The sequence below is a fragment of the Sinocyclocheilus rhinocerous genome, unplaced genomic scaffold (genome assembly GCF_001515625.1).
Source record: "Sinocyclocheilus rhinocerous isolate Xijiao unplaced genomic scaffold, SAMN03320098_v1.1 scaffold860, whole genome shotgun sequence".
Classification (NCBI taxonomy): Eukaryota; Metazoa; Chordata; class Actinopteri; order Cypriniformes; family Cyprinidae; genus Sinocyclocheilus; species Sinocyclocheilus rhinocerous.
This window is the reverse complement of record NW_015638565.1, coordinates 671,191-695,226: the sequence shown is the minus strand read 5'-3', so window position 1 is coordinate 695,226 and position 24,036 is coordinate 671,191. Positions and strand designations below refer to the sequence as shown.

The 24,036-nt window shown below is 36.3% G+C and overlaps 1 protein-coding gene and 1 long non-coding RNA gene across 2 annotated transcripts in view; both read right to left on the bottom strand.

The window, feature by feature from the left end:
- The window catches only part of LOC107749750 (uncharacterized), a 28,414-nt gene extending 15,199 nt beyond the window's left edge, over positions 1–13,215 (bottom strand). The window contains exon 1 of the long non-coding RNA XR_001641078.1: positions 13,169–13,215. This is a non-coding gene — a long non-coding RNA (uncharacterized LOC107749750). The remainder of the gene's footprint in view (positions 1–13,168) is intronic.
- Positions 13,216–21,745: 8,530 nt separating this feature from the next.
- LOC107749776 (catenin alpha-1-like) overlaps positions 21,746–24,036 on the bottom strand; it is a 122,593-nt gene continuing 120,302 nt past the window's right edge. Inside the window, exons 18-19 of the mRNA XM_016564951.1 lie at positions 23,482–23,616; positions 21,746–22,607 (exon numbers count right to left, since the gene is read on the bottom strand). Coding sequence (XP_016420437.1) covers positions 22,317–22,607; positions 23,482–23,616 — 426 coding nt within the window. The 3' untranslated portion in view covers positions 21,746–22,316. The remainder of the gene's footprint in view (positions 22,608–23,481; positions 23,617–24,036) is intronic.

Below are 24,036 nucleotides of genomic sequence, written 5' to 3'. Positions count from 1 at the left end.
CATGTTCACATTTATTCTAGCATTAAAGAAACATCTTACTCCCGATTTCTCTCAACAAGGGGACAGGAGAGCTTTCAATCAATAAATGGGGAAAAAAAGTAACTGGCGTTACTTATTTGAAGAAGTAACTAAGATATTTTCTTTTAAATTAAAAAGTAATGCGTTACTTTACTAGTTACTTGAAAAAAGTAATCTGATTACGTAACTCGCGTTACTTGTAATGCGTTCCCCCCCAGCACTGGTCGTAACAAATGTAAACCCTGTTATCAGCTACTTAGACTGTGCATTAAATATATAAATAGTAGATACAATGGTAAGATAAAACAAACATGAGAAATAATGGTAACACTTTACAATAAAGGTCTCATTTGTTAACATTATTTAATGCATTAACTAACATTATCAAAGGTTAATAAATGATGTAAAATTTTATGCTCATTGTTAGTTCATGTTAGTTAATAATGTTGATGTTCATTAGACAGTGCATTACTGTAATGTTAAAAGATACAACTTTTGATCTTAAAATGTATTAGTAATTGAGATTAACATTAACTACGATTAGTAATTGTAGAAGTAGAAGAGTGCAGAAGAACTAATGTAGTTAACTAATGTTAACAAATGAAACCTTATTGTAGTGTTACCAAAATAATAATGGAAAAAAGTATTAATAAAATAAAATTAGGTAAGTAGGACTTAAAAATTAGAATGTAAACCTGTAAAGACTGTATACAGTAGAACTGAGACAACGATTCATATTAAAGTCATTGTTGTGAGATATGAAATGATAATTGTGACAAATAAACATGTCAGATTTAAAGTCACAATTACAGGCCTCCATAGTTAAGCAAATTCATGTCTAATAAATCCATGAATCACTCATTCCTTCAGACAGTGACGACAGAATACAACCACTCATTTTAACGGTTACATTTAGTTAGGGTAAAATAACAAGTGTGTGCGCCCTCCGAAAATCCAAATAACCCCTCAAGTTACACATCCCGGTGCTTGTTACTGGAAAACCTACTTCATTTTTAAAACAATTGAGCTACTGTCACGCTGCTGAAAAGTCAGTGCCGCTGCTACTTTTAGTTTGTTACAGCTCTGATATGCAGCCTGACAAACTGATTACACTGATCCTGCACTTCCACTGCCAGGTAAAATGTGTACTGGCTACAACAGTGTGGGACGTGGGTACGTTTTCTTTTATTTCTCTATTACTCACAAACACACAGAGAGAGACACATATAACTCTGATGGGCACTTGCTCCTCATTGTGTTAATTCAGTGTTACCTTCCAGGCTTTCAGCTCATTATAAAATTGAAATACACACAACTTCTAAAAAAGAAAAAAAACCCTGCCTGAAAACTGAATTGGACAACTCCAGTCTTTTTAATACAAGCCCGATGAGTAACGACACAGAGGCGGTTAATTTATCAGCACAGCTAGATAGCCTTTTTTAAGGGCCTCAAAGAGAGCTCTCTTTTGTGGTTGGGATGGAAAAAATCCTGCGTAAACATTTTCAACGGTACCCACACGCGAGTGCCGCAGAACCACAGGACAGTTTCCCTGCTTGAGTGAGAATGGGAAGTTTCTGATGAATATTACTATGCTAATGCACCTAATCTTTATGGACTTTTTATTAGGCTGTTACTCTCGGGCTTTGATTCATGTTTAATGCCCTCATATACAGATCACAAGAGACCTGCAGTTTACTCAGAAAAACGGCATGCTAATGAAGGATAGATTTGGAGTTCATTCCAGATACTGTAGCTACTTTCAAAAGAAGCCTTTAAAATGTGTTGATATGGATGCCTTCGGATGGACACAGCTCTCTCAATTAGCATGCAGGAAAGGGAAATGCAGCCTTCGATTTTGACGTTGCCATCCTCTGACCACTCCATGCTGCCATCCTTGTAGGCAATTAGTATTTTTGAGGGGGCACCAGTGGGTGGGTGGTCATGTGATACACAGCAGCCAAGATAGCACTGTATATCTGCCCTTTTTTATTATTCGAAATATTCACAAACTTGATAACTATATCATGAAATATCTTGTTTCTCGAATATGTGTGTTAGTAAATGCATTTTGCACTTTTATAGATTATGTTAGTTGATCCATTAAAGGGCGATGGGTGAAGTAGTCAGTGTAAGCTATTAGGCTAACTATGCATAAAACCCGTCTTTTTACTTATGTATACGGGTGTCATGTCATAAAATGTTTTTAATACGACTGACTTTGTATTTAACGTCGATTTAAGAAAAACATTGTAAGTTTCTAATTATAACGCTTTCATATACAGAAAGCGAGCAAAGAACATTTACATTATCAAAGAACATAATCACTGACTTCAGTCTAGCGCAGTGGTTCTCAAACCTGTCCTGGAGTAGCCTACCCCCAGCCCTGCACATTTTGTATGTCTCCCTCATCTATCACACCTGATTCAACTCATCAGCTCAGTGGAGACTGCAAGACCTGAAGTGGGTGTGTCAGCTTTAGGGAGACATACAAAATGTGCAGTGCTGCTGGGGGTCCTTCATGGAGAGGTTTGAGAACCACTGGTAGTGCGAGTTTAAAGGGGTCATATGATGTTGCAAAGAACATTATTTTGTGTATTTGGTGAGCGTGGTTGACTCTTAACTTTTATAAAGAATATCTCTTTGGATTTGAGACTTTAGTCTTTGCAACTTTACAGATCTTCTTTATGCACCAAGAGCTTGTAACACTCCAAAGAGAAAGGAATTATTGAAATCGCATCATATGACCCCTTTAAGCATTCTCTAAAAAACTCCCGTTGTAATCATTGAAGATGTTTACGCTGTGAAATTAATCTATTACTAACATCATACGCACATCCGTACGCCACGCTGTTGTTTATGATGAGAGAATTCGCGATGAGCAGAATTCAGTCAGGGAGCACGGAAAAAAACTCCCGCGTTTCAGCGATGATTTATCTGAACGCTTCTGATTGGCCATTGCATTCATAAACGCAACAGAATCGTGTGTGATTGGTTATAATGCGCAGTGCTGTAAAAATGCCTAAAAAGAGATATGATGATTTTTGCTACTACTATATGAATTTAACCCATTTAATCCAAAAAAATTTTCCCAGACATGAAAATATCTGAATGATGTGTCATTAGTAACCCTTTGAAATAATCAATAATTATTTTTTTTATTTTTTTTGGAAAAGTGTGTGGAAAAATTGTTTTATGGTCGGTCACACTTGTGACCGGTGGGATAATGTGTATGCTGAATTAACATATTCCTGCAGTCATAAAAAGTTTTATACTCAGCCCAGCTATTTTAAACTCGGTTTCATCACATTCTAGGGTTATACTATTATGCATAAAAACCCTTATACAACAATGATAGGAATACTGAGATAAAAGACAAAAAATACAACCATCAACGTATTTTAAAATTGTTACTTTATTGTAACATATATCATAAAATTGTTAGATTAGTGTTACCAGTATTGCAACATCAATATTGTAACTTATTTGTAACATTTTAACTTTTAATTTAGTCCAATATTCACTGTAGCTTTGCCACTGCAACATTTTAGTGCAACCTTCACTCACTACTGCAATTGGATGTGTATATCTAAATGCACTGTATTATCCCACCGGTCACTATTGTTGCCATCAACATGTTTATGACAACGCTCAACAAAACTGAATAATTGTGAATTCATATATTGATGCTAGACACCTTAAAGATAACATGTACCAAAAATCGTTGTCATATCTAGGGTTGGGTATCGTTTGAATTTTATCAATTCCGATTCCGATACTGTTTATCGATTCCGATTCTTTTCGATTCCCAGTTTCGATTCCAATGGGATTAAATAATGATATCAAACATTTATCCTGTGTCTCTTTTTTGCAAACCATTTATTGGAGCTGAATACCATGAACAAAAATCAACAGACTACATAATAACTGGACTCTTTAAGAGCTGTTTGTGAGCAAAATAAAACTGCATGATTCTGGATAAATTTATTTATTTCAACCCCCCCCCCAATGGAAGTTGTGGTTCTCTCGTGATTCTGAAGAAAAAACATTAGACAACTAAATAAAATCACATGTCATTTATGAATTAATGATTAAGTGATTCACTCAAATGTACTTGTTTCATTACTGGATGAATCAGCGTTCTTGAACTAATCTCTTGTGATTCAAAGACAAACACATTTTAACAGCCCCTTTTCGCCACCTACTGGCGTGACAATGTAATCGATAATCTTCATTTGAAGCATCAAATTATTTTCAAAAGGTGATTTATTCTTCAAGCTACACAAAATCGCATTCCAGAAATAATGATACTGTGTGGCTGAAAAGACTGTGAAGCTGTTTCATTCATGACAGATGACAGCTGCTCTCTTTAGGTCAATGGCAGCGCGAACGCAAATTTAAATGTTCAAATCACACTGACGAACCAAGTGATCACAACATTGATCGCACACGTCAAATGTTGAGGAATGAAACAGATGAATCATTGTTATTCGCGATCATTACCGATGTGGTGACACCTCTCTTGCAACATGTTTAGCTATCACAGATATTATACTTAGCTTTTTGGCTTCTGGTCGCAAATGTAGCCAAGCTTTGGAGTGCTTAGATTAGCGAGCAAGGTCCTGTCAGAATTTGACAACAAGTATCCGATTCCTGACCTTAAGTATCCGATTCTGGAATCGGAATCGATTTTCGATTCCCACCCCTAGTCATATCTTTATGTTAACATACTTTACTAGCCTTTTGTTTTGGAGCTTTGATGCAGCCATCATATTCTCATAGTGAAGACAGGAAGTAAACTGCTCTGGTCATGTGACAATTTGCACTAATTATGTGACACTGCACATAGGAAACAAAAAGGTTCTATTTACAAAGTTGAACTCTAACTTGGTTCAATCTGTGAGCCAATCAGCACTGCAAATGCACACAAGAGGACCAATCAGGATCAACTTTCTTTGTCATGTCACTGGACTGCTCCGTGACAGCAGGAAAGATTACATATGAAATATTTTAATTGTAAAATATTTTTTTTAATTATATATAGTCAATGAAACATTTTTTCAATGTTTATAATCCCTTAAACGTCTTTAGCGATCCAGGACTTCATTGAATACCCTCCCCCTCATTCAATTCATTAAAGTCAGACATCAACCTTCTTAATATTCCTCAGTGTATTCATTATAAACAATATAACAACAAAAATTATAAAAGAATGTCTGTTGAGATCATGAATGGGCATGACGCCTCTGCCCTTACCTACAGGCCAGGGCAAGAGGTGCTCACCGAAAGCTGCTCTCCATCACTAAATCTCTCTATACACACAGACACACACATGCCCAGTGGCACATGCTCTAATCTAAACCTCTGGCAACAAATCACATGAGTGCATTTGAAAATCATCACCGGCCTTTCCCATAAAGAACACCAATAAAAATAAACGTTCCCTCAATGGAAACATTTCAAGCTCATATGTAAGTGCTGGCAGGCGAGTACATTACGTGATTGTAGCGTATTTGCCATTGATGTTGCTGTGGGAAAGGGAGAAATGAAGATGGAGAGAGATGGAGGTCTGAAAATGTGCATAAACCTTCGACAAACACACTTCAGTATGGAGTGTTATGGAGCATTTGTGGCATAATGTTGTTTCCTTTAAGAATATGCTCATTTCAATGCTTCCTTTGGGTTTAAAAATAAATAAATCATTTAAAATGTTGGTTATACTAAAGCACTGATTATAGAAGTAAATGGTCCTGAAGGATTAAAGCCAAAAATGTGCATCTTAAATATTTCTAAAGCACCTAAATTCTTTTTTTTTTCCGTACAAAATGATGTTGCAATGCCTGATCAAACAAAAATGTATAGGCTAATATGAATAAAATATAGACATATTAAACAGGCTAGGGTGCCATTTTCCCAGGACGCGTCCTGACCAGGATTTATTTTGGCTTTGATTTCCTGTTTTCATGCTTGCTGAAGGTAATGATCGAAAAGTAGTTTGACCAATAACATGCAAGCATTGTACATAATGGACCAATCATGGCGTGTGAGAAGGTGGGATCTACGGGCTCAGATCGATCAGTGTTTGACATCAAAGTACCTCGAGAGCGTTTCGAAAACATAACCGTCTGTATGGTACTTTGATGTCATACACCGATCGGTCTGCACACGCAAACAAAGCCAAAACCTAGATATTTTAGGCAATATAGAAATCCTGGCCAGGACGCGTCCTGGAAAAATGGCACGTATGGTCACCCTAAAACAGGCTAATTGGCTAGCAGCATGCTAAGCTAGCATTCTGAGTGGTTAGCTTGCAAAGTGCAAAACAAAAAGAAGAATGAGGTCGACGCCGATGGCCTCGTGGGCAGCGAGCCGACATACAGCAACATTGCACTTCGGGGTGTCACGAGTTCGAGTCCGGGGCTCCCAGCTCGCGGACCTTTCCTGATCCCATCCCCCTCTCTCTCACCCACTTCACTTCCTGTCGACACATACTGTCCTATCTAAATAAAGGCATAAAACGCCATAAATAAACCTTTAAAAAAATAAAATAAAAAAAAGAATGAGAAATGTTTATTTTCCCAATGTATAGGTTTGGTTAAAACTAGTATGTTAACATATTTAAAATGCATTAATGGTCATAATAGCATAGCTCAGATGACATACACAGAATTGTTCTTCACACTGGGTTTCTAGGGTTACCACATTACGTTGTCATGACAACAAAAAAAGTTGCATATATATAAGCTACCATACAAAAGTAGGCATCAGTAAGTTTTGGGTATTTTTTTGTTGTTACAAAAGATTTCTGTTTCAAAGAAATGCTTTTTTTTGTTTGTTGTTTTTTATAACTTTCTATTCATCAAAGAATCCTGGGTTCTCACTTTTAAAAGCCTATTTATTTTGCTGTGCAGGGTTATATGGATAGTTAATTTTATCATTACTTTTAGCATAGTTTTTTCCCCTATCAGAACAGACCTGTGAAGCATTTTTGGGTCGTGACCCACCGGTTGAGAACCACTGCATTCAATTCGAGCCCTGATTAAAGAACAGCGAGATTATTCAATGCTCCTCTTATGCTTCAGAGTGAACAGCAGGGTGTAATGATTTGCTCATATTTCAGCATCTTGAAGGAATGCTAATAAACTTGAACGTTTTGAATCCTAATATTGCTCTGTATATATTAACGCTAATATATTCTGAGAGCTGAGCAAGGAACATGAAAATCATGATATTTCCGGTCTTCGTGGGGAATGTGAGTTATCCAAGCATAAGGGTAAAATAATACGCTTTACTTTGATTTTGTCTTTGCGTACAATTACAGTGAATCTACTTTTAAGTTCTTTCCACTGACAGGCGGCCAAATGATCAATCACAAACACGCTGACTGTAGATCTCCCCTGATTCAATTCGGCTGGAAATTAAAGGCGGGTGAGGAAGCAGGTCACATGGTCTTTACAGATAGCTAATACAGACAGAAACATGCAGCGCACTTTCCGTGAGTGGCACGTCCACAGAAACGTCGTCTGGGTGTTCGATTAATCTCCCGGCTGCCAGAATGATCTAATTGTAAAGCCAGGAAAACATGGAGTAATTTAGCACTAGAAATGTGGGAAAGAAAGAATTCAAGGAAATGGATACAAATTAGACCCGTCTCGGGTCTTTGGCCAGGAAATTAACTGGTAGCCATTAGTGTTAACCAGTGGTGTACCAGTGTCACAGGAGCATCACAGCACCAAAGCCTCAAAATACTTGCAGTGGTACTATACTACAGTAAATATCATTGATATATTCATACATAGCTAACGCAACACCACAGGGAAGTAAATTACTTTTCTAAACCTTATATAAAAAGCAGTATGTATAAAAAAAAACATGAAAGTGAATAAATTCTAATCAGATATATTTAAGCAATATCACTGGAGCAAGAAAAAAAAGTGGATAACGACTTTTAAAATTGGATTTGTGATGTGTAAAACAATTATTAGAATTAATTATATTGTATAATAATTAGAATTAATTATATTGTATAATAATTAGAATTAATTATATTGTATATATATACTGCCGCTCAAACGTTTCGGATCAGTAAGATTTTGAAAAGAAAAGTTAAAAAGAACAGCATTTTTTTTCAATATAAATCTTTTGTAACAATAGAAGTCTTTACTAACACTTTGTATCAATTTAGCACATCCTTGCTGAATAAAAGTAATTTAAGGGGGTCTGAATACTTTCCGTACCCACTGTATATAAGCTACCATACAAAAGTAGGCATCAGTAAGTTTTGGGTATTTTTTTGTTGTTACAAAAGATTTCTGTTTCAAAGAAATGCTTTTTTTTGTTTGTTGTTTTTTATAACTTTCTATTCATCAAAGAATCCTGGGTTCTCACTTTTAAAAGCCTATTTATTTTGCTGTGCAGGGTTATATGGATAGTTAATTTTATCATTACTTTTAGCATAGTTTTTTCCCCTATCAGAACAGACCTGTGAAGCATTTTTGGGTCGTGACCCACCGGTTGAGAACCACTGCATTCAATTCGAGCCCTGATTAAAGAACAGCGAGATTATTCAATGCTCCTCTTATGCTTCAGAGTGAACAGCAGGGTGTAATGATTTGCTCATATTTCAGCATCTTGAAGGAATGCTAATAAACTTGAACGTTTTGAATCCTAATATTGCTCTGTATATATTAACGCTAATATATTCTGAGAGCTGAGCAAGGAACATGAAAATCATGATATTTCCGGTCTTCGTGGGGAATGTGAGTTATCCAAGCATAAGGGTAAAATAATACGCTTTACTTTGATTTTGTCTTTGCGTACAATTACAGTGAATCTACTTTTAAGTTCTTTCCACTGACAGGCGGCCAAATGATCAATCACAAACACGCTGACTGTAGATCTCCCCTGATTCAATTCGGCTGGAAATTAAAGGCGGGTGAGGAAGCAGGTCACATGGTCTTTACAGATAGCTAATACAGACAGAAACATGCAGCGCACTTTCCGTGAGTGGCACGTCCACAGAAACGTCGTCTGGGTGTTCGATTAATCTCCCGGCTGCCAGAATGATCTAATTGTAAAGCCAGGAAAACATGGAGTAATTTAGCACTAGAAATGTGGGAAAGAAAGAATTCAAGGAAATGGATACAAATTAGACCCGTCTCGGGTCTTTGGCCAGGAAATTAACTGGTAGCCATTAGTGTTAACCAGTGGTGTACCAGTGTCACAGGAGCATCACAGCACCAAAGCCTCAAAATACTTGCAGTGGTACTATACTACAGTAAATATCATTGATATATTCATACATAGCTAACGCAACACCACAGGGAAGTAAATTACTTTTCTAAACCTTATATAAAAAGCAGTATGTATAAAAAAAAACATGAAAGTGAATAAATTCTAATCAGATATATTTAAGCAATATCACTGGAGCAAGAAAAAAAAGTGGATAACGACTTTTAAAATTGGATTTGTGATGTGTAAAACAATTATTAGAATTAATTATATTGTATAATAATTAGAATTAATTATATTGTATAATAATTAGAATTAATTATATTGTATAATAATTAGAATTAATTATATTGTATAATAATTAGAATTAATTATATTGTATATATATACTGCCGCTCAAACGTTTCGGATCAGTAAGATTTTGAAAAGAAAAGTTAAAAAGAACAGCATTTTTTTTCAATATAAATCTTTTGTAACAATAGAAGTCTTTACTAACACTTTGTATCAATTTAGCACATCCTTGCTGAATAAAAGTATTAATTTATTTTTAAAAAAGAAAGAAAAAAAATTTACTGACCCCAAACTTTTGAACAGTAGTGTATATTGTTACAAAAGATTTATATTTCAAATAAATGCTGTTCTTTTAAACTTTTTATTTATCAAAAAATCCTGACAAAAGTGTCACAGGTTCCAAAAAAATATTAAGCACAACTGTTTCCATCATTGATTATGGATTAGCATGTTAGAATGATTTCTGAAGGATCATGTGTGACACTGAAGACTGGAGTAATGATACTGAAAATTCAGCTTTACATCACAGGAATAAATTATATTTTAAAGTATATTAAGATAGAAAACCGTTATTTTCAATTGCATAAATTATATTTTAAAGTATATTAAGATAGAAAACCGTTATTTTCAATTGCAATAATATTTCACAATATTACATTTTTTTCTGTATTTTTTATCAAATAAATGCAGCCTTGATGAGCAGAAGAATCTTCTTTAAAAAACAATAAAATTCCTACTGATCCCAAACTTTTGAGTGGCAGTGTATATATATATATATATATATATATGCACAAATTATTATATATTACTGGTGAATAGTTTACAGGCTGCATTTACTGAATCAAAAATACAGTAAAAATTCTTTTTTTTTTTTTAAATGTAACTTCTCCTGTAATGGCAAAGCTGATCTACAGCTCAGTTATAAACAATTAGCCGATAATTAGTTCTTGAATAATTATTCATAATGGCTCTTATTATTATCAATGTTGAAAACAGCTTTTGCTGCTTAATTTTTTAACAGTTTTTTCCCCAGATTCTTTGATGAATATAAAGTTCAAAAGAACAGTGTTTATCTGGAATATAAATCTTTTGTAACCTTTAGAATGTCTTTACTGTTACTTTTGAGCAATTTAATGCATCCTTGTCAAACAAAAGAACTTTTTTAAGGAGAAAAAAAAAACGTACCCAAATGTTTGCTTAATTTTTTTTGTGGAAACCGTAATGTACTACCATTTAGTGAATCACCATTTAGCAGTACATTTTCAGTCAGACCACATCAACCTCTTTCAAGAACATAATTTAATGGAAAGCGATTAGAAGAACCCAGTGGGTGATCTAGATCTGTAAATATGATGGCGACTAATGCCTTGGAAAAAAATATAAATTACACTTGAACCCATCTAGCTATGACAGCCATTTAAAAAGAGAGCAAGTAAACCTACAGTATGCGTGAGGACGTCTGACAGGCAGCATGATATACACAGTATATCACAACAGTGTATGGAGCAGACGCACATGTTTATTTTCAGTCGTTCAAATGGCATTGGAGGTCTATATTCACCTTTAAGTGCACTTGAACAATGACAGAATGATAAATATGTATACTGTGCGACTGGAATCAAGTAGACGTGAGGTGAAGAACTAAAGCATTTCTGATGGCCCTATATATAGCTTATTAAACACGTCTTCTTTTTTTGCCACAATAATCACAAAGCATTGAATGAAGACACCAGCATGCCATGATGAAGAGCTTGATCACCACCAATCACTCCAGCAAAGCAATTAAAGAGTCAGCACAAAGCATTTTACTGTAATTACATCACACAAATCGACTCGGACAAGAGAGCACATACAGGGCCACATGCGAAATCAAATGCATTGGCAGCAGCTTTACAGTGACAGCTAGAGAGGCATCTGATCTCTGGCAAATAATAATAATAAATGTCTAAGCCTCACTCATGATTCCATTATGATTTAGGCGTTTATGGGCTTTTTCCCCATAAGAGCTTAAAAACAAATTAATCCATTTAGGTTTCAGCATCAATTCACCACCAATTCAATTTAGAATCATCTTAGCACGACCTTCGATGAGATTATTTCAGAGAAAATAAACAAAAAGTATATATCTTGTTCCGAGCTCACATATATGTACATACTAGTTGTGTGATAAATAACTCTCAAAAACCTTCAGCCAGTGGGGGTTTTTAAAGTCAGTGTAAAGGCAGTTCAGAGAATTCTTTCTAAACACATTATAAATGTTAGAAATGTATTACTGAAAACACGTTACAAAGACTTTGAACTATGTAGTACTGGAAATTTTCACCATTTTTGTGTTCAGATTTATTTTATTTTTTTTGTTAAGTTATTTTGTTTACTTGCCTTTTTTTTTTTAAATCATTCAAATTTGGCTGGGTGGTTAATAGAATTTTTCTGTGGTGTGACCAACTCCGAAGACATTTAATATTGCGTTACACTGACTTTAAAAACATTTTTGTTAGGCAGTCAGGATGTGTGTGCGTGTTAGAGAGACATTCACAAAACAAGCATGAAAAATATTGTTCGCTGGAGTGTTAGAACGGCTTCACCGTCCATAAAGATAGCGTGCATGAGTCAGATGTGGGCTGCTTTCAAAATGTCCTCTTATGTCCACAAATAATAACATGAGAGACTTCGCAAACATTCGTATTTACCTTTTCATAAAATAACCCACAAAATCCATATTTCTGCAGGAATAGTAAATTCATATCAAGCAAAATCATAGTCCACTAGCTGTGACTGTACACACATTTTACACAAACACTGAAAGATGTTTGTAGACAGATCACTTGAATCAGTATGAGCATCACGACTCGGTGTCAGACTGTGCTAAACGCTAGGCCCTGGCTCCACCAGCATGTGTAGTCAGAATTTTGCAGTTCTAAACATACTTTTTATATAGTTTAGGTATTCTAAACGCATGTTATGTTTACAAATGCATTTTGCCAGTCAGCTTAAAGAGCTGTTGTTTTTAAACAGCCTTGATTTCTAAACACATCCACCATATTTAATCTAAACCAGTGGTTCTCAATTCCAGTCCTGAGGTCCCATTGCTCAGCACTTTTTCTATGTCTCTCATATCTGATGCCCTTGGTTCAGTTCATGGATCCCCCTCCTATAATGAGCTGATGATCTGAATCAAGTGCGTTAAATAAGGAAGACATACCAAATATGCAGAGCAGTGGTACCCCAGGACTGAAATTGAGAACCACTGATCTAAACGAATTACGTGATAAGCACTTGAACTGTGAAAACACATTATGTAATGAATTAAAAGCATGTAGTTGGTGGCCTAAAGTAGTGGTTAACACTTTAACATGTTTATGCGCACACGAAACGAGACTGAATCTGCATTTCATCTTGTCCCAGCCCTGATTTTGTGACACAACACAACAATTTTTCAAACCAAAATGGCTGCCACTTTTCCTGTCATCAAAATCATGGCCTCCTACCATTAGCATGAAATCATTAGCAGTCCAAAATACTGGACTCAATAGACAACACTGTTTTCAGTGATGACAGTAAACATGCTATGCTCTACAAATCGTATCAAGCACGGTAAACAACAGCTTATGAATGTTAAAGTAGGACTTACCAGCTTTTAAACATGGCTCCACTAACATGATGTCACTTCCTCCTGATCATGTAATTTAAAGTGACAGTTCGCTATTATTTTGAAGTGAATAAACCCTAATATACTGTACACACAGACACACATCATATATATATATATAATATTCATAAATATCTGTAAATATCCATCTGTATTGCAAATGACCATCAGTCTCTATCTCTTCTATCCCTTTTTTCACAAGTTCACAAATCACAACGCACTGGATAGCTGGCCAATCAGAGCACACCTCGCTTTTTCAGACTGATGAGCTTTGTAAAAATCGACGCGTTTCAGAAAGGTGGGGCATAGAGGAGAAACAATAATGTACAGTATGTGGAAAATAATGTGTTTTTTTTTTTTACCTTAAACTGCATAAACACATTTCATTACACCAAATAATGTTCTTTTTAGCAGCATCATATGACCCCTTTAACAACTCTATCAGTATTCTTTTGCTGCCTTGCACCATTTATATTTCCTTTAGAAAATGCAAATCTGTTATGCACATGCATAATGAAATCTTTTCCCAAAAGTGTCATCTCACACAATTGATTTCAAAACCTCCCTTAATTCTAAATGACAAACACATTATAAAATCTAAGACAAAAGGAACAAATCTATTAAAATTATGCTGATTGCCATGCCACTATAAACCTGACGTGGGAAGCACAATTCACAGGTAGGCCTAAATAACGACCCTTCTTCTCTTGAAGGGCTTCACATAAATTAACATGAACTCCCAAAGATGCAGGTCTCTCCTCCCAGCTGCTAAAACATCAGCGAGCAGTCAACCAGTGTAGAGATAGCTGTTTTGACTGGTTTTCAGGCAATCTGAACACAGCAAGCAACAGATGTTTGTTTGTTTTTTTCCTCTTAAAAACATACAGAAGGGATAAAATGTGATTGTGTTAGCAATAAGTGCTCAGCTCTCCACACAACACACAGGTGGTGAGAGTTAACATGTGGAAGTCGGTCAAGATCAGTGATCTCTTAGAAACCTGTTTCTATTTTGTATTAGTTTTTCATTGCGAAGAAATTGTGTACAAATAAAAAATCATCATATGCAGGACAGTTCATTTGTTTATTAGGCTACTGTATACATTATTGTCATCCATGTTGATAACAAAACAACAGTACAGTATATACTGTATAAACATAGTCAACACATTAGCATGGTTGTATTGAAAAGCAAGACAGAATACTTTTTTTTTTTTTCTGTTTGGTGCCTCTATGAACTCTGTTCTGTTCTAGGATGTCTTCGTCTTGTGAATTAATCTGCACTGTGTATTTCCACACAAGATTGCTCACAGCTTCCGTTCCGTACTGAAAATCAATGGACATGCAGATGGACTCCAGTTGAAACGCTGCCCATTCCTCTAACGCTGACTGAAGAAATCTCGAACACATTTTCTGAGTCTGACTTCTGCCTGGAATATTTTTTGGTCTGTGTGGCTGAAAGGGTTGAGACATTAGATTGCAGCACAGGTTCTCAGATGGAAATGTGAGTGGTGCCTGCCTGTGCAAAACTTACTGCCAACATGCTAAGGTGTTCTGGGTGGTTGCCATGGCATTGCAATGTGGTTGCTAAGGTGTTCAGAGTGGCTTCTTGCTGCTCCAAATCTAAAAACCTGCCCCCAAATATATAATATTCTGGTCTCTTGACAAGACTCTTTAAATGCAAGTTTAAGAGATTTAATTTCTCTTTCTCTAAGAACCCATTTCATCGTCCTCCATGTGAAATTACTAAGTCTGATCACAAAGAAACATATTAGCACCCCTCTCCTCAACACAATTGAAAACTTTTTTAAAACCTACCATTACAAATCCTAGCAAAGCACTGAGAGACCGTTTCTCATGTGTACCTCTAGCAGGAAAGAGCTAGGCTGTTAGTTTAAGGTACATCTGATACAGTATAGATTACATAGTGTTTTTCAGCAAAATCAATATTAAAGAAAGAGATTGGATATAAAAAACCAACACAAGCTCAGCTTGCTTAGACACAGCAAAATGTTTGTTTTTCCCTTAAGTATATCAGTAAGAACATTTTGATTGCTAATGCTATGGATGCTGACTCCCTTAATTTAATGCCACACTGCTCCCAGCGTTCGTATTACAGGAATATGAGCACGAACAGGAAGAGAAGATCTTCACAAAAAGAAATGTGTTGATGTTTAAGTAAATGGGTCTGGCTCAGCACAACCTTTGGCAGAACTCCAGTTAAACCTTACGTTTCAGAAACGGGAATTTACAAGTCATTTGATTTGGAAGTTAAATGACACAAAAATGAAAATTCTGTCATTATGTACCCTTATGTCATTCCAAATCTGTACAACTTTATTTTGTGGAACAAAAGTGTGAATTTTAATGTATATTCTGGTCACTATTTTAGTGTAATGAAAGTGAATGAGGACATGGTCTGTTAAAGGAGCACTCCACTATTTTTGAAAATAGGCTCATTTTCCAACTCCCCTAGAGTTAAACAGTTGAGTTTTACCGTTTTCGAATCCATTCAGCCGATCTCCGGGTCTGGCGGTAGCACATGAAAAGTTGCGATTTTCTAGGCCGATATGGCTAGGAACTATACTCTCATTCCGGTCTAATAATCAAGGAACTTTGCTGCCGTACCATGGGTGCAGCAGGTAACTCAACTGTTTAACTCTAGGGGAGTTGGAAAATTAGCCTATTTTCAAAAATAGTGGAGTGTTCCTTTAAGCTTCAAAACAACAAAAAAGATATAAATAGTCCAAATGATCTGTGTTCTATGTTCTACAATCCAGATACTTACTAAAGCTCTGTGTAAGGAATAGACAATACTTTAAATGATTGTTCACTGAAAATCTTGACAACCCAAGTTCATGTGACAAGTGACAACATCTAATTTGAGAACAAATCATTATTTGCATCTAATCTTTTTAATGAATCATTTGATGATTAATTTCACAAAACTGATTTTAGTGATTAATTCATGAATTGGTCTCCAATTCTTATTTAACTCAGACAGAGTCGGTCATTTAATCACTGTGGTTAACAATTCTCAAGTCCCACAAGTCTTCACTCAAAGTAATCCTTTGACTTGAGAAATACACAAGTCATACAGTATGGGCCACTTGTATGGGTGCTTTTGAAACTTGAAAGTCATTGTTAGTGCATTAAAAAGAGGGACCTATATATTTCTTTAGTATTTTTCCATTTGAGAATGAGGACTGGGCCTGTTAAGTATGTTTTTAAAAAAAAGTGTCTAAACAGAGAAGTAGCAACATCCAATTTGTCAATGCACTGTTAAAGTCTGATATTTTCAATGAATTAGTTGATTCAGTTCACAAGACTGGTCTGAATGATTTGTATATGAATTGGTCTCATCCACTTAAAGTCAAACATCATTCAATCACTCTGGAGGAGTCTCACAAGTCTTTGCACAAAGTTATCGTTTGACTTCAGACATGCAATGGACCACTTTGTATGGTACTTTTTGAAGCTTGAAAGTTCATTGTAATTGCATTAAAAGGAATGTTTCTCTTTTGTGCTCTTGGGCTAAATGGTGCCAATTAAAGTCGCCTTGCCCTCTTAGCAATGTCTAATGTGCAAGAGTGGAGCCTTTCCGTGTAGTGTTTACATGCTTGTGTGCAACAGTGAAAGACAGTATTGTTGTTTAAGAGATAGATGTTACCAAGCACAACTATCTAATGAAATCTCTCAGCCGTTCATTTAAGTCAATTTAATGCCTGGAGATTCAGGTGTGAGCGACTGGTTTTAAATTTGCTGCCTGTCTTCTCACGGCCAGCTGAAGGGTAATACCTCTAAGACATTTATTTTCATACACGTCAAGGCTCAGAATCATTTGTTGTAGCATAACAGGAAGCCGTGAGAATACTTTCGCAATTGATGGAACTGTCAAAAAACACGTTGTTTGATTGATCACATTTCAACGTCACATCACGTCATGCCAATTTCAGATGCGATCAGGTTGGCTGATGGATCCTGGGAGAGAAAACACAAGAATTCGAGGTGAGGTGATACTGTTGCACATCAAGTTTAAACCTGAATTTTTTATTTATTTTTTCCTAAGCAATCTGACTGTTTGGCATTGTCCGTCGTCTGGTGGAGAAAGGTAGTCCAAAGAGAGTTAAAAATAAGCTCTCATGCCAAAAAAACTCACCTGTCAAAAAAACCTTCCACCGCCCAACAGCAGGTAAAGTTGACCTTAGCTAGATTTCCAAATGATGCACTCCTGTTAAAACTGGAGAGGTTTTTCAGCATCAAACAGCATACATGAAACATCCAGATGACCTTCCAACAAAAGGAGGAGACTTTTGATTGTTTGAAGGACTGGAGGGAAATCAGGAGGTCAGGTCAAACGCACTGCACATCCTTGACAGATGCAGCAACTATAATGAATCTCGAATCAAATACTCCAAATAAAAGCTGACGGCGTCAGCTGAAGCCTGACAGAATGCGAGCATGTGGGCTGCTAAAATGTGGAGAAAGAAAAGGAATGTGTTAAGAACCCGTGAGAAAACTGAACAATGGAACATCGGAAATCAGCTTCCTTAAGTTTATTTTGTGCTTCTCGAGCAATTTGCAGATTCATCTTGCAACAAACGACAAATTATACAATCCTACTTGTAATCAATTCATACAGTTGAGCTTCCCCAAATAGACGTCTTCAACTCAAGGTTTCGGGCTCTGCTTTAGCAGCGAGACCCTGTGTAAATGCACTTTGTCTCAGCGGTGAACTTGTACAGAGCTCGTCCACTCCGCCTCCCTCACTGTAGTACATTTCCTATTTGGAGAACTGTAATGTCTAGAGGGAAAGGTCAACCACAGACAGTATGAGTAATGTGAGAGAGAAACGGGGGGGGCGAGAGGACATCACTCCGTATCTGAAAATCTCTGTGTTGAGGAAAAGGTGCATTACGTGGCTGAGAAGAGCTTTGACACTCAATACTTTTCCTCACTAGAATGAAATATCAGAAATGTGTTATTATAGATGAGCTGTGTGAGTGTAAAGTGGATTTGTTGGCTAAAAACAAAACAAGATCATTTTGAACATGTATGTGGCATGACAGAAGATATTCCATGTAAAATATGGTGCATAGCAACGCTTGATGGCCATTGACAACAGGGAGCAGTTTGATTTGAATAACCGCTTGGAGAAAATAAGTATTTCTCTCACTTGCGTGTCTCAGAGTCATGTCATATTCTTCAGACGTTTATTCGGGAAGTGTTTGATAACCTGTGACTAGCTGGATGTCTGACAGCATATTTTAAACAATGGCAAGAGAATGCAAATGGGCGTACTTAAAGTCATGAAGGCTTTTGATATAGACCACCTTCAGGTGTGATAACAGATGTCATTAATCAAAGATTTAACATACTGTAAAAGCGTAAGCTCCAGTTATATTAGAAATATGAAGCCCTTTCACCACATTATAGAAGCAAGCTCATTTAAGTATTTCACAGAGGGGAATCAGTTTGCCTAAAGACACATACACACTAGATCTGCTCCATGTCAATGCTGCAAATCCACTGATGGTGTCATTTATATTGATAGTTTTAATAAATACTTATCTAAACATTTATATTTGGAATCGATTGATTTAATTTGCAAATTATTTCAAAGCAGCTTTATAGAAAGTGTTCCAGCAACATTTTATAATAAGGTTAAATTCATCACATTAATGAATGCATTAGGCATCACTAACAATAAACAAGATTTTTTTCAGCATTAATCTAGGTAAAAAAATGATACATGCTATTGCTCACCATTAATTCACGTTCCATGCGTAAACGTTTAATTACCTTGCAATAATACAGTATATTAATAGATTAATAAATGCTGCAAGTATTGTTTTTGTTAGTTCATGATTCCTTATGCTTTTAACAACCTGAACCTTGCTGTAAAGTTTAACTGTTGTGCCTTAACCCAATATAGCCTGTATCATATTTGATGGGCTACTTTCTGAGGCCTCTAAATTATCAACATAAAAACTACTACATGCTTTCTTTCATCTGATTGATTTTTTTTTTTTTTACTTTTTCAGCAAGCAAAACACCTTTTCTTGTCATTTGAAAAAACGTCCATCTTTAGGTCATAGACCTGAAATGAATACATTTTCTTTAGTTAGTAATATTTCAAAATATACACTTACTGAAACTGCACTAAATTACATGTTTTTACTCCGTTTTGGGCCTCTGAATAACTTTTTTCTAGGAGTATGAGCCCCATATTCTCCTTATATCACACTACATGATTCATAAAAGCATGATGCTCAACAAAAAAAACAATAAACGGTTTCAAATCAATAAATTCAATTTCTCTGAATATTTCATGACAGGCTTTTAAGCTCTTAAAACACGGTCTGTTGCAAATTTAAAAAGTTGCTTGTAACCAAAAGTTGTATATTCTTATGTGTGCCGTCATGCATTTTGGTATTGCGCAAACGTGACTGTGTGGAGGGTTCTTTTGTGCTTTTGGAAATCCAATTTCCCTCTTGATGTCAAACTGACCTCGCATTTTCTCACTCCTCTACAACAAACTCCTATTCGGTTACAAATGACAATGCGTGTAGGTGTTATCATTTTTTTTTTTTTTATGGTCCCACTTTATATTAAGTGGCCCTAATACCTGTGTACTTACATAGTAACTAGATGTGTACATAGTATGTACCCACAGTGTAAGTACACATTGGTACATAGTATCTACAGCTGTAATCTTTATGTTACTACACATATGTAACAACCGACTGTATGGTATGTGTAAATACAAATGTGTAACAGGACATTGGTAACAACACTTTTTGGTAATGAAAGTACAAATGTGTAACAGGACTAACAACACTTTTTTTGTGAAGAAAGTGTTACACTTTCCATGTAATTACTCGGATGTTACACAGCAGCGGCCGACCTTGTCTCAGATGACCACCGGGACAAGACCACAGGAACCAGATGATTCCTCTGCACAATGTGACATTACTGCAGCCTGGAATTGAACTGCTGGTTTCGTTTGGTCAGAGGAGAACTGGCCCCCCAACCGAGCCTGGTTTCTCCCAAGGTTTTTTTCTCCATTCTGTCACAGATGGAGTTTTGGTTCCTTGCCGCTGTCGCCTCTGGCTTGCTTAGTTGGGGACACTTCATTTCCAGCGATATCGTCGACTTGATTGCAAATGATTGCAAAGATACTATTTAAACTGAACTGAGCTGAATGAAGACATCACTGAATTCAATGATGAACTGCCTTTAACTGAAAAAATTGTGTTTACTATTGTCATTTTGCATCATTGACACACAATTTTCCTAATTAATGCTGTTCAGTTGCTTTGACACAATCTGTATTATATTGTTGTTACAAAATGTAGTTATATATGTCCTGTTACACATTTGTACTTACACAAACCATTCGGAGGGTTGTTACATGCGTGTAGTTACAGAAATATTAACGCTCTAGATACTATGTACTATGTGTACTTACACTGTGGTTACATACTACGTACACATCTAGTTACTATGCAAGTACAAAGGTATTAGGGCCACTTAATATAAAGTGGGGCCAAAAAATTAAAACAAATCCCAAACCAATACTAAATCCACAGGAACCTCTGACATGCAATTAAGTTGCAATAAACCCAAATCGAATCAAAAATATCTCTCAAGCCATCTGTCACGTAACCTCCGGTGACCCAACACACCGTTTATAAATGCAGAAACAGGTAAATGCGCTTCTGCCAGGATCAGGTTGGAAGTGCTGAACAGCTACTTCAAAGAAGTCATCACACATGCATGCATAATAGAAATGTGTATGCATGGCTAGAACGCAGCTGAAGAAGCAACACTTTACCACCCACTGCTCTGACTAATGTGAAAAGCTTTTTCCCGTTGACCAGTCAAATCTTTGAGCAACTCCATTTGAGGTCATACGCTTCTCGCAATGAATCAAGCATTGCAAGAGAAACCTAATTAACATGAACACAGCAGCACTGAGAGATGTTTTCCTACCCAAAGATATATTCAAAAGATGAGCCAATAACTCATTAACTAATGCAGCCTTATGAGGAATATCGATCGCTGTGATTTGGAAGCTCCTTCGGGGCGTTTGGGGAGATTGTGCTCAGTGGCTCACATACTTCTGGCCCAGTCTATCCACACCCATTTAGCCCAAGAGTTCTCCAATTTTAGTGAGCGCTCCTCCGAATAAGAGGTGCGTTGATTCATTTAATCAGTGTCTGAGTCATGGAGGGGTGGGAGGATGGGAAGGAGGAGGAGAAGAGAGGCCTAAGGCCAGTCTTCTGAATTTAAATAAAGGGCTGAAGATTGAACTAGCTCGCTCTCACACTCTCATTCGCATTTAGCTTTGCCCTGCAGCTCCTTGAGATCACTGAGGGCATTATTGAGATTCTCTCTTTAGGCAACTCTAGTGACTGCGACAAGCAACTAGTTTGACTTTGTTTCTCGAGTTTCACATCAATTCAGTTTTCCATGCAGGATCATTCATTTTAAAGATATAAAGCATTAACATTCACCAAACTTAGTCTATTTTCCAGTTAATCAAAGGATAAAACAAAAGAGTTATCAAAAAGTTTATTAGGCACAGCAAAATACAAAGACTTTGGTCTTGAGACTGACACTAAATCAAAGTCTGTTTTTCTTTTATAGTTTCATACCAAAACAAGTATTGCAAGTGTTACAGTGAGTTTGCATAGGCATGAAGAATGGAAGGAAAAACAAAAATCACACGGTAATGGGCAATATCAAAGCCCTTAGTGTGAAATATATAAAAAAGTCTTCTTGTAAAATACACTTAAATGTTTTAAAAAATATACAATAGTCATCTAGAAAAGGGGGAAACGTACATATAAACTGAGGCAACGCCTGAAATTTAACATATGCCCCTACCTGTCCTCAGGAAGAAATCTTGTGTAAAGATTGAGCAGATTAATGCATTCAAGTGTAAAAATATAACATTTGCTTTATAGACCTTAGTGCACTCATCATAGCCACTGCTTATGAAAAAAAAAAAAGCAGATTGTGGACTAAGGTACAGGAATGCGTTTAAATGTGTACTCGCTAAATCTGACTGATTTCAAGGCTCAATCTACTTCTGAAGCATAATCTACTGAAATGCGGTAAAGGCCGCTTAAATACTATCCATTGCTTTGAACTCGCTCAGGGCCTGCACAGGGTTGATGTGCTTCTTTTGAGAGGACCGCTTCACTTTGTTGGTCTGACCGTCATCTTGCTTCTCGCGTTTGACCAGCGGCTTTTTCTCGGGAGCTTTCATCTTCCAGGAGATGGCGGGCATGTTGAGGTTTTGCATTCCTTGAGACTTCTGGTACTTGGTGGAGGCCACGTAGGAGGCCTTCACAGTGGACACCACAGAATTCATCAGATTCTTGGCTGCCTGAATCAGAGACATAGCGCTGTCCACCTGCAAATTGAGAGGAAATTGAAAAGACCTTTAGAGGAGTTCCCACACTTTCTGACCAATGAATCAGCATTCCCATGACACTTTCAGTCGTTCATTATTATTGGATATGGAACTGTGTTTTCTAGAATTTGACAGACTACTGGGACATATTTCAGCTTGTATGTCAGGCACTAATCTTTTGAATAAATACATTTAAATGATCATAATTAATACCATACAAATGTCTTCAATTTTCTAGTTGCAGGTTTGTTTTACTCTACACAAGCATTTAAAGCACAATATCTAGTGGAAATATTTTATATTTAAAATTTATATTCATTATAGAATTTTGAAAGACTTTATTAATTTCAACGTTACATTTTTTTCAGGTTTCCAAATACCCTGTATTTAACCCAAAAATTATGTCCTTTAATTTACAACCAGCTATTCTAATTAATTTACCAACATTTATCAAAATAGCTGGTTGTAAATTAAAGGACATAAATCTTTGCAGGTAAAACTCTTCAAAAACTACATTTGCTTTTACAGGGCTAAGATTTTGACAATACAAATAAAATCAAAGACAATCTAAATACAATCCTTATATATATGCAACAAAGTAATTTAGGATAACAAATTAAAATTAACCAAATAGTACGTTTAAAAAGAGTTTAAAATAAGGGCTGTAAATAGGCAAGCTGAAAGTACTATTAAGCTGTAAAACAAAAAAAAGGAAAATATATTCGCTTACCAGCATGATTTGTTCTTGTCGTGGAGGTACAGACGGTTGAAAATAACAGTAATTTTATTTTGTTTCACATAATTAGTTTTTTTGCCACATAGGCACAAGTCTGCCTTTCTGTCCTTTTCTCCCTCTCAGTAAATGAGGACTTACCCCAGACACCACAAGCTCTCCACCCAGATTCTGCACCTCTGCTTTGACTTTACTGCAGATATTGAGCTGGTGACAGTACAGGGCGATACGCTGCAGATAGGCCAACAGATCCTGCTTGCAAGCTGAATCTGGACACTACAGGGAGAGAGAAACACAGCAGTTACTTTCTGTAAAACACAATTTTTCCACATTGATTATGGGGGAAAATCTGAGTAACATTTAAACATGTTAAAATGTGTTAAATGGAGCTGAGAGTGCTACTATAAGAGTTATTGATAGTTGAAAACAAAATTAGCCAGAATATTTAAAAAAACGGAAATGCGAGGGGCAGGGACATGTAGAAGCGTGTGAAAGATGGGCGTTTAGATTTATTCGCTGTGGAAATTCGTGGCGCTTTGAGGTGTAGACTCTGTGTGGGCCTAATGATACAGATGCACCATTTAATAAACCTGACATGAAAACACGTCGAGACGGATGGTGAGTCAGACAAGCATCTGTACAGAAATACTTCGACTGATATCTAAAGTGAAAAGTATGTTCAACACGCTGGTTGTT